The following is an 11728-nucleotide window of genomic DNA, read 5'->3' on the forward strand; positions in this document are numbered from 1 at the left end:
ATCACATTTCCGTAAATCTGGTAATCGCGGCGGCCAATATTAATGCCATCCTGCATAAAACACATTTCACGGCGTAAACACATTCGTAGCAAATCTTCCAGCAGCTCGAGTAGAGAGATTATTTTGTTAGAAAAACAAATATGTTGCGCCGTTCAAGCGGTTTGGCAACGGAACTACGCGAACCAAATATCGCCCAACAATATCTACCCACACATCCATTGTACACTATCTTGGGTAATAATAGGCTCATTACTGTACCATGGGGAATTAGGATATTCACGATTGCTTAAATATCAAACTACACAACAGGCAGATGGAATATTCAAGACTGTTGTGTCGACTTGTAATCCCTTTTCGTGTAAAGCATTCGTGAAAAAAATGGTCCTGTGGAAATCCACGTCCAGATCTAGGATGAAATTGCAAATAACCATCGAGTTGCTCGTTTGTAAGAATGAAAAGGGGATAAACGTCACTTAACAATTTGCTCATCCACCAGATTGTCACAAAAATGAAACGAATCTTCTTGACGAATTGGTGTCTGGAGAAATACGAAGAAATGGATTAAAAAAACTCAATATTTTCAATGTACCAACGTACAGTCCTGTTGTAGGCGCATTTCGAGCATAATTTCAAAGCATGTTCCGTTCCAATGCTGCGTGCTACGCTATTAAAACTCACCAAACGTATTGCATTTAAATGGAGCATCAAACAATTTCCTCGTCACGTGACACTTGCTATGTATGTCATTTCAACCAGAATCAGCTTTCATGGTGTCGCCGTTCACTGTACTTGTCGACGATGCATTGTCATTCAAATGATATTGATGTAAGCAAATATCGGAATTTGCACACTCCGGCCTTATGCAACCAGCGTACACACAGCAGATGCACCAAACCTTATTACCTAGATAAATCTCAATTGGATTGAAAGCATTATAAACTCGCGGAGAAAGTGCTGATTTTTTGCGCCAAAAATATCGTGTAAATCGTGTTACTTAAGACAGAAGTTTAGTCCCCACCCCTCTCACTTCGCGAGAATTAGCAGGATTTCCTGTAGACATACCCCTCTAGTAGAGCGTGATCACATGACGTAGTATACACGATTTATAACAGTGCGATAATTTGATTAACCTGTTTGATACTATTAATACTCAGGTACATTATGAAGGAGCGGCAGTCATTATGCACACGCAATCTAATAGATTATTTACTCACCCGGCAAGAAAAATATGTATCAAATACAGCACTGGGTAATTGCGATCGTGGAGGAGGCCTTGAAGGTCAACTAATTTTTTCATTGTTTCTTACATTACTAGAGCGGCTAAATGCGATCTAATTGAGGCAACGTTTGGCCTTAATGATTCCTCAAACAAATTCGAAATTTAGCCGTAGAAAAAAAAACGGCCAGATCTCCCCAAAATCGCTAAAGCAACTTGCGTCGGATACTCCGGGAATTTGCTAGCAAATATTTTTCCCCGGAATGTATTTATCAAAGTGATCTGGCGATTTTTTTTATTGTTCTTGGCGAGGGAGGGCCGCCATACCTCTCTTCCGGCAAAATAAATAATTCAGACGAAAAGGAAATTTTTAAGGCGTCCGATTCACGTGCCCGAAAACTCAGTGCAACAGCACCAGGAAACAATAGATTATAAATTACTCAACCCATAAACAAATTCATATCTTTACAGTCTAAAACCTTCGTGACAACCTGTGGTGTTTTGTTCTAATAACGAAATAAAAATTGCGGAAGTATGCGCCATGCTTCACCATAGACGTCGAAGAACTCCGTGCAGAATGTTAATGGCCTTATCAGATCAAGTATGGTAATAGGATCAGTTATTGGAATGTATCGAGCATATTCATTATGTGTTCATAAAGTGACAATAAAGAGGTGCATTTGGGAATGTCAATGGGCGTTTTATGTGTTTGAAGCTTTTGAACTGTGCTGTGAACTGTGTTGAATCTGTGTCTGGCGGTTTAACGCCGTGCGGTTGAACCATAAATATTATTTCCAGTGGAAAAGTGCACAAAATGTTTCAAGTTCAACCGCTGCACTAAATGTCATGTTAACGCGTAATTTAGGACAGACAAGCAAACGAGTCTCATTTGCGTGGTGTATTAAATTATGAAAGGATGCCAAATAAAACAAGCTATTTCCAACCGGATAATTAAAAGCCGGAATATGACGATAAATATTTGTGTTATTTTTCCGTGCAGAAGCAGACAGTAATTTCGCGAGCTCCTGGAGTGCTGTTCAAACAAACTATAAGATTAGGAAAATCTGGCTTTCGCCGGCATACCTCCAACAAGCGAACTTATCTATGAGTGTCAAGAAGTCTTGGATAACAGATCTAACTTTCACCGAACACATTGGACACCTCACAAAATTCATATTTATTACTGCGATCAGGCAATTTCAATATTTATCATGTACCCGAACTCGGTAATGACAAAAACAACATATTTTTTATAAATGTAAAAGCGACAACCTGATCCGAACCGAAACTACTTCGAAATATAATAACGATTTACTTTGTTTTTTATTTGCATTAAATATTTGTCTGTTCTTTAGTAAGCAAAATTGGTTTTTAATTTGCTAGGTAGGTATTAACAGGCAAAAATCGATGGTCCATATAGGATTTTCAGCGTTCACCATGTCCGTGTTAATTTATTGTGCATTAACACTACTTCGTGGTTATTAATTCGTGACTCTCATTTGATGGTTGGTTGTTATTAATTGATTACGTCAGATAATTAGCGACTCTTTAAAACACGTTTAAGTATCAAGAAACACTCCTTTCGGATCTACATTTACTTCCCTTTTCAATTTTTTAAACGACCGGCTTAACCTGCAAATGTTTGCTTCCTGCTCCGGCAACAAATGCCTAGAGGATAAAACCTCAGAGTTTAATAACTAAAAATTTTAACAGTTACGTTTCCTGGCCATTTCCGTAGAAATCTGCAATCGCCAATTATTTAAGAAAATTCTTTTTATTTTCGTGACAATCTGGCGAACGAGTTATTTGTGAAGTGGTCTTTAAAATTGAATTTTTTTTCTCAGTGAAATACCACTCACCTTGCGAAATTTTCCATTCAAACAAGCTAAAACTCTCAAATTAAGTGATTTAAAATTTGAAAAGCAAACATAAACTGTGTGTATTCTTAATTAAATTAACACGAGATTACTATCTTTGCGTGTTCTCATTTGTTGCAAAATTGTTCAAAGTCAACTTAGCGTGACAAAATCTGAAATACGTAATTTGAGATGTGAGAAAGCAAATTCAACAGTTAATTAAACATTCAAATAGCAAGAATTTCTAGCCCAAGATAAATGAAGAATATTATAGCGATGCGAAATATATGAATTTATCGTATATAGCTGAAGAATGTTGGGTAAATTGAATACAGCATTACATTTGAGTTGTGTAGATAGTTGCATAGAAATTGAAGTCCGTAGAAATGGTAAGCCAAGCGTTGAAACCATCAATATTCAAGCTGAAGGGCTCCGATTTCTACTTATCTTTGCTCATTTTTAATTTCCACAAAATCGTTCTTCGCGATTTATCTCTCCGGATCTCATGTTAAGCGGCAAATTCCTAGAGCATTTCCAATTCAGCCAATTGAAAATATCCCGGTCAGCAACAAACAATTAAGGGCTCTGGGTAGTAGAAAGCACTTTGCGAATAAAAATTAACCAGGCTCGATTATCTCAATTATCATCTCGAAACCAAGGATGCTGGTCGCGATCAAGTGCATGCACCTAATTGCTAATTCCGATGAGCTGCTTAATTAAGATGGCGATATTTCTGATTGCCTTCTTTTCAATTGCTACTTTTGCGTCAGCCAGGATGGCCTCAAGCTGTTGGCAATCATTAAGATTTTTTTGGACTTAACTCTTAATTTCTGCGAGGCCGCGTTGCAGGACATTAATTCACCCACTGACATAGTGTGACTACATGAGAAACGATAAATTTAAAACCGTGACACTTCGAGACGTTTACACCTCAGGCTAGAAGTTTTGGCATGAAACGTGTTGTTGAAAATATGAATCACTATAAATAAAAACTGTTATTAATTGAAGTTTCATTGTGCAACTGGTGGTTATGAAATTGTGTACATATAACAGCAGGAGCGAGCATTTCAACAAATTTTTAATTAAATCGTTTTATCTCTCATCTAATTTTTCGATTATAAATCACCACACAATTAAGATAACAATGCGATCCTTCTCGTTTTAAATGAAGTTGCGGGAGCATAGCATTTTAATGCAGACGAGACAGCCTTCCGGGTTCAGATTATAATAAAGTTTTGCATGCATATCAACGGTAGGCATATGGCTTGGATAAAATAAATAGCATTCTTGCATTCAGACGTTGAAGTATTTCATTCCCCCTCGTTGCAAAAGATGCTTCTGTATTTAGGTCGCTTCTATGAATTAATTTTTGCCAAAGCATGCGTTAGATATGAGTTGTGAAATAATTCAACTTTTATGGATGTATTCGTAATAACTCGTACATTGACTGATAAAAATCAGCTAATTTAAATAACCAATTGATTTAAATCCTTCTTAATTAGCCGGGTTATCCAGCAAAGGCGGTGGCGTGACCTGTCAAGAACCGGCCAGGAACATCCCTTTCTTGACAAAATGGTGATTAGGTATCAAATTTCTTATAATCTCGGAATTTATTTGTATCTCAAGGAAAAATCATTCACGCGAAGTAATTCATGACAACACCATGAAATAACGTTACTTTGTAATATGATTTGACATCAAAATCGTCCAAGTTACACAGCCAATTAATTTGGCAGTGATATACGATCTGGTAGCTTATATCGTCCGCGGAAATTTGAAATTATCACAGATTGAGCGGCAGAGTTCATCTTTATTAATAATTACCACAAATTACGCACTTTAGCCAAAACTTGTCAGGAAGTATATTCGTCAAACGATTTTCATTGCAGTGAATCGTGAAGGTGTCACAATTATTTTTTGTAGTTTCTGGAATTTATGCCAGAAAATAACCCACAATTTGATACTCAGAATTCAAAACGACAAACAGATATTGATATGTGTAAGTGTCGAGCTGCAATAGTTCCAGGTCCCCTACATGGCGCAATTCCGCTCCCCATTAACCTGAGCACGTTTCGATTTTCACAAACAATAAACCGTAGTAACCTTGTCCAAGTGACGGACGTTATAAATCTCGGTTATGTCGCATTCGTATCAGAAAATTGCAGACATACTTTATCCCACAATCTATTTTTTTTTTAAGACAGAACAAGAAAGATCTAGGGCGAGGACTCGGGATTGCCGACCTTGTCGACGATACACACGTCAGTGTAATAATGGAAATAATGAGAATGGGCTTTTTATTTCGGACGTGTAATGAAATGTGGAAACAAATCATAAATTATGTGGACACGAAGCGACAAATTTAAGAACACCTTGTAAATTGCCTGTTATTGGTAACGCTAAACGCCAAAACAACCAAAAACGATATGATCGACTGGTTATGTACATTTTAAACGCGATTGTCCTAAACTTGAAGCTAGTCCAACTCAATACTAACAAAGCGAACTCGTTTCAAAAATTTACCAAAACTGACCTTATCGCACGAGGGGAAACCAACCAAGGAAACATTAATAAGCCGCGTCCTTAGCTGTACACATGCAAAACATATTGAGGCAAAACTTATTAATGGACTTGCATTTTTGCAACAAGAAATGCGGCGTTGATATTAATTTATGTCTTCAAGCATATACACGTGTATCTTGTAATTCCCTATACAAAACCTGTCAATTTCAATATAAATTGCAGGAAGGAAGGCGATACAGTACCTATGTAGTGTCGTTTCTCCACCTAATTTATTGTCGCCTGAAGTAAATAGGTGTTCCGTATTATAAGTTATAAGCGCTCTGAGCCTAGATTAGTCTCTAAACCGGACCATGTATCATGGAAAGGTTGTTCAGTGGAACAAACAGACATTAGCAGACCGACGTGTCAGCGTTAATATAGTGTGGCAATTATAGAACTATCAGTAGTATCTGAGTTACATTTTTTTGCATTTGATTATAAGCCTGAACTGGATAATAAAAACAATCGTGACTCCAGCTGACACTAATTATCAACACAGCAAATGGTAGAGACGAAACAACTCTGCCAGTTTAAGATTTATTTATCATTAATCTTTATTTAATTCTTTACCTTTACCAAGATCAGCATTCCTTACTCCTAACAGACTCAATTTTACGTTCTTGATCTATCCAATAGTTAAAAAGCAGTAGCAACAAAAACTGTTCACCAAAACGTCAAGAAGAACCCATAGTTAAATATACTTAGAACTTTTTATGATTTGCAGCATTAAAATGACTGTTTACAAACAAATAATAAACAAACAACCAGAAAAATACATTCATGTTTTTTCTCAAAATATACAAAATCTATTTATTTGAATTCTAAATTTAACATGTAACCATAAAGAATTTATCTATAGTTGAAACTAGCGAATGCATTTTAACTCTTAACAGATATTAAGTATAGGTGTAGATAGATACCACAGTTCTTTGCGAGAATTTTTGACTGGTCACCATGTATTAAAAACCTGATGACGTCGTTTTGCCGCCAGAGATGCGTCCTACAGTGGCGCAATCGGTACATATACATATAAGACGTGAGGTGTCATGGTGAAGGCGCTTCGTCCGATTTGTTCGCCATGAATTAGTGGCTAACTTGTCAAACAAGACGGACAAAACAAAACTGTCAAAAGCTTCCTCTTTTCCCGCCCATACATCGCCTCCGCTGAACTCCGCAAAATTTTTTAAATAAAACCATGATTACTGTTCTTTAAGACACGCATTATATTGGAAAAATGTCACTTCGTGATTGCAATTTTACGAAAGTTCCCGTCAATGCCAAATCAACATTATTTGCAGAAATCTAAATTCGAAAATCGATGATGGATCTTCCGTCGCTCTCGATATATCAATAAGGGGCGTCGACATTTTCACCACCTTGTATATCCCCAACAAGACCCCAATAAGAAGACAAGCATTCAACATCTTACCTACCTGTTACCTCATGGTTCACGACTTATTCGCTATGGTGGTAAACCAATTTATATTATTGCGTTCCGCAAGCATGATTTTATGTTTCCACTCCAAATCCCAATACCCACACACCATTTTTATTTGCAAATCACCAGGAGAACAAAAAACTTACTGCTTTTGTCCAGCATCTTTGAAAAAGCTGCGGAACGAGAGCCTAGCCCCTACGGAATAGGACCTTTGATCTCTTAGATCATTCCCCGACGGCGTAGACATGGTAAAGTGTCGAGACAGTTGGTGTGGGTGAAATGAACATGAACACTACAGAGTGATCGGGTAAAACAAATCTGAAAAGAAACGGAATAAAAAAAAAGAATATTTAAAACAGGCAGAAAGTGTGTAATAAATAAAATTTAAAAGAAATCGGAACTAACAAATAACTCTCATAGTATCGAAAGGGGTGGTATGCAGGTTTTGCTTACGTCAACAGGGGTAGTATGTAGTATGCAGGTTGCGTGAAACTTCGAACCCAAACGTGAACAGTTGTATTCGCAATTTTATCTATATGGGTTAATGTACACATCGTGTCTCTCAACTAACTGCTAATGAATGTAATAACAGAGTCCTATAATAACCATATTCGACGCTTGTTTGGTCGTATTATTTGTTCTAAGGAAAACAGTCCATCTTTAATTAATCCATTCAAAATGAGCAGTCACCTACCCGTAAGATTACATTAATTAGCACGTGTTTTAATTTGTATTATACAGAGTGTTTCATAACAGTATGTCAAAAATTCGGAGAGTGAATCTGTGGATTATTTTAAGAAAAAAAGTTCATATGAACATAGGATCGTTTTCGCTTCCTGCCATACAGGGCGGCAGAAAAATTTTTGGAGACCTTTTTTTCACAAAAATATGGAGCATTGAGAAAATTATTTTTACAAAAAAACAGTGGCGTATCATATTTTTCGTTAAAAACGTTCAGGGTCACATCAATGGGGATGCCAGTGGTGAAATAAAAATAATTTTTATCCCCCTTAAAAGTTGCGTCTCTACACCTATTTTACGCTCCCCAATATTCAGAAAAATATTTATTTAGAGGGTGCTAAGTAGGTATCTCAGCACACGCACAACAACTCCTTGTTCATTTGGGTGATATTAATAGCTCTTGCTACTGCACAAACAAATAAAAATCTCTTTAATTCCAGAATTAATAAAAGATGATTGTTTTTAAGTGTTTGATATACACCTAATATCTTGCTTTATTTATTACTCTCTGCGACTCGCTCTGCAATGACAAATTACATTCAATGAAATAAACTTTTAAATTGGGCCTATAAATATAACCGCTCTGCAACTGATACATCTCAGAAACGATTTCATGCAACACGTTTCGTGGATTGTACTGGAGGGATAACAAACTGAAAGTACAATTTATTTATCAAAAAATCCTTAATATATCGACAGCCGTGGCCCATCGTGTAAACTTTTTTTCCTAGAGATAAGTTCCTTTAAGTCGTCTTTGAAGATTGTAAGCCCCAGGGGAATCCTCACCTGGTGTACACCGTGTGGCACTTTTTTATTAATGATTAAATAAGCAAAATTCGTCGGGATCTAATGTGGAATTTATTGCCACTTTCGTATTCAAAAGATATTTTAAGATTACTGCAATATCCAGAAAATTGGCTTTTATGTCACCGTTAACGGTAGGAAGAGAACTAAGCCGGTAAAACTTTACGAAAACCGCATGCAATCGAGGTAACTGCGGGCATCAACCATTTGGACCAAGTGTTCTATGCTTAAAGCACCGTTTAGCGCTAAGCACAGTTTACACCCCAGGCGCCTGCTGGGGGTGTGAGCTCTGCCAATTATCGACCAATGATGTCACTGTTCATGGCGCTACTGTAATTGTTGCTACACAAAACACGAAAAATTATATGGATCGATCGTTTGCGGTTTGAAATTCGAATGTAGAGAATGATGTTGATGGGGGAAGAAAAAGAATGTCTATGAGGCAAATATTCTACAAAGTGCTACGAATGCGTAGCATTTGAACTCATAGCAAACAAGCACTCGTGCACGCGCGGTTTTTTCCATTTCTAATCACATCCATGCAATGCCCTTATTATAGCTCATATGAATAAGTATGTTCGTTTTGGGTATAAGGGTAAGTATTTCAAGGTATTTTCAAGATATTTCCGGTAATTTTCTGGGCTTTTTCAAAATATTTTAAGGTATTTCCAATGGACGGTTTTTGTACAAAAATATCATCAGCGATCTACCCCTAGTTTTCCTGGTTACTGCGTGAAAAAAAAACAGAGCCTGATAGTGCTGGTGACTGTACCACCAATAGACAACAAAGTTCAATGTCAAAGGCCAAGTTTATCAGATAATCACATACCCGCAACCTGTAGCGCAGGCCAAGTCATCATTTACCACTGACCATCCCTAGCAGCTCCTAAACTTTATTGTCAATTGCGTTTTTATTCTTTTTTTTATAATTGGCCTGGTAAGTGACACAGTTGAAGAATGGTATCTATGCTAGAGTGGAACACAAATAATTCGTGAAGCCCATATTTTTTGAAACCAGCATGAAAAGCCCATTTATTAAGATTCTAACATATAGGACGGTCCACTATAAAAATGACTTGTCCAAAGCCACAAAGAAACAATCTCATGAGCACTCCCAGAATTCACCTTTAAGAGCCTTTCTGGGCAAGTGCATTACTCATTTCGAGTTCAAATCCGCAACATGAGTTGCTCAAGGCTCTCGACCTGTTCTAAGATGGTTGACTATCCAGTTAGAACAAACTTTATATTTATAACTGTATTTTTTAAACTGTACAAGTATGAAGACACAAAAGTGCTTTTTGATTTTTGAAGGGGCTTTCAGTCACACTTCAAATGCCCTGTACCTACTTTTATTTCGACTCTAGTTTGCAACATTTGGCTGCCCCAAGAGGTGTCCATATCTCTTTTGCCTGGGCATGCTTCCAGTCTAAAACTAACTTTTAGAGACAACAACAACAAGGATACCTAATGGGGAAACATGCAAAAGAACTCTCCACTAATCCTAAATAATCCCCTAGGGAAAATGCAAAATCTGGGAACCATAATAAAGGAGCATAGACGTGGTGATAAAAGGGGTAGGGGCCCTCTTGCTGACCTTGAAGCCTTGACCTCGAATAGACAAAGCCAGTGGTTTATTTACTATCTCTCTCAAGGGGAAAACAGAGGGATAGGGATTAGATCACTGTGCTAATATTTCCCTTTTGACTTAAGCAAATACTCATGTAGCATAACTGTTATGACATAAATGAGAACTGATAAAGGAGACTGATTTATTTACTTGTTTAAGTTAAACTTTACATCCCTCTGGGGTGCACTTTAAGAGGTATGGACAGGGATACATAAAACTAGGGCTAAGTTCTGGCTAAAGACAACTTACCTTCTCTAAATTTGATGCACGAAAGTGTTTAAACCCATTGAATAATAACACAATTCGTATAATAACATTGCACAGGAAAGCGACTTCTACTTACATGTTGTGTGGAATGCTGTTCAAGCAAATTCTATGAACTTGTTGTTGACCTGTGGGACTGCTAAAATAGCACAAATTGAAGTTGATTTAGCACACAATCTCGAGTAAAAACAGTCGGAACATTTTTTTTAACTGTCCGGAAGGTAAGCAAGAGTACAGAGCAAGCACCGGAATTGGTATATTGTCACATTATACGCGATCTGCGGTGGGTGCTTGAAGTGTTTTTGGACCGAACGCAGAATTATTTGTCTTGTTCGGTGATAAAACAGCACAATCAACGGAAATAAGTACGCACAATTACAAAAATTAATCAATATCGAGAGGAGTATACACTTGAAACTTGGGTATGGAAACAAATCACAAATCTGTAAAAAATTTGACAGAAGAACAGAAGTTCGGCGCGCGGCGCAGCCGCCAGATTTCATCGATCACGATCGCAACGCCGGCAACCCGGCGAACGGCCGCCCTTGCAACGTTGCCAAGCAACTCGAAAATCCGTCAAATATACAGTGTGTTTCAAGTTCTAATGCTACTATGCAGCCTTTAATCACGACCTCTATATCGGAAAATAACGCTAGTTTGAGATGTAAATGACATTACAAGAATGCCTTGTTAAGGAAAGACAGAGAGGATAAGATTCTTTGAAAATTCTCAATTACACATTTTTTGAAATAACACTTAACACCCTGTACTCAACAAGCAAAGTTCTGCGCAGCTATAGTCATACTGATTTTCTTCCCATTTCGTCAAGGCCTATTTGTGGTGCGCATTTCGAAGACAGCCTCTACAGGGTGTCTTATTTAAGTATGCCTACTTGCGGTCGAACAGTGAAAGTATATCGGTTAAAGAGGAAAAAGCAACTATGTTGGGGATTTTTAACATGTCACAAGCAGCATTGCCAAATTACTTTTGATTTCTGAGATATTACAAAAAATGTAAAATTAATTGCTCAAAACTACCAATAAAAAGTACTCGTCAGTTCAATCAAGAAAAATTTAATATATTTTTTGGTAATCTCTTCTTTCTTACAATAAGCGAATTGTCCTTCCAATAAGACATATGGTGTTCAAGATATCGATCCCATCTCCCCTTCTTTAAATACGGATCTTTGACTATTGTGGAAACGCCCAAAACTAATTTTC

General features: G+C 37.2%; 1 protein-coding gene across 3 annotated transcripts in view; it reads right to left on the reverse strand.

The window, feature by feature from the left end:
- The window catches only part of mtd (mustard), a 47367-nt gene extending 36386 nt beyond the window's left edge, over positions 1–10981 (reverse strand). The window contains exons 1-2 of one of the 3 annotated variants that reach the window (XM_066405595.1): positions 10588–10981; positions 7219–7390 (exon numbers count right to left, since the gene is read on the reverse strand). In XM_066405595.1, coding sequence (XP_066261692.1) covers positions 7219–7319 — 101 coding nt within the window. In that variant the 5' untranslated portion in view covers positions 7320–7390; positions 10588–10981. The remainder of the gene's footprint in view (positions 1–7218; positions 7391–10587) is intronic. The other 2 variants (XM_066405596.1, XM_066405599.1) reach the window with 2 other exon arrangements.
- Between the last annotated feature and the right edge of the window lie 747 nt (positions 10982–11728).

This window comes from Euwallacea similis, chromosome 2, assembly GCF_039881205.1.
Source record: "Euwallacea similis isolate ESF13 chromosome 2, ESF131.1, whole genome shotgun sequence".
Lineage (NCBI taxonomy): Eukaryota > Metazoa > Arthropoda > Insecta > Coleoptera > Curculionidae > Euwallacea > Euwallacea similis.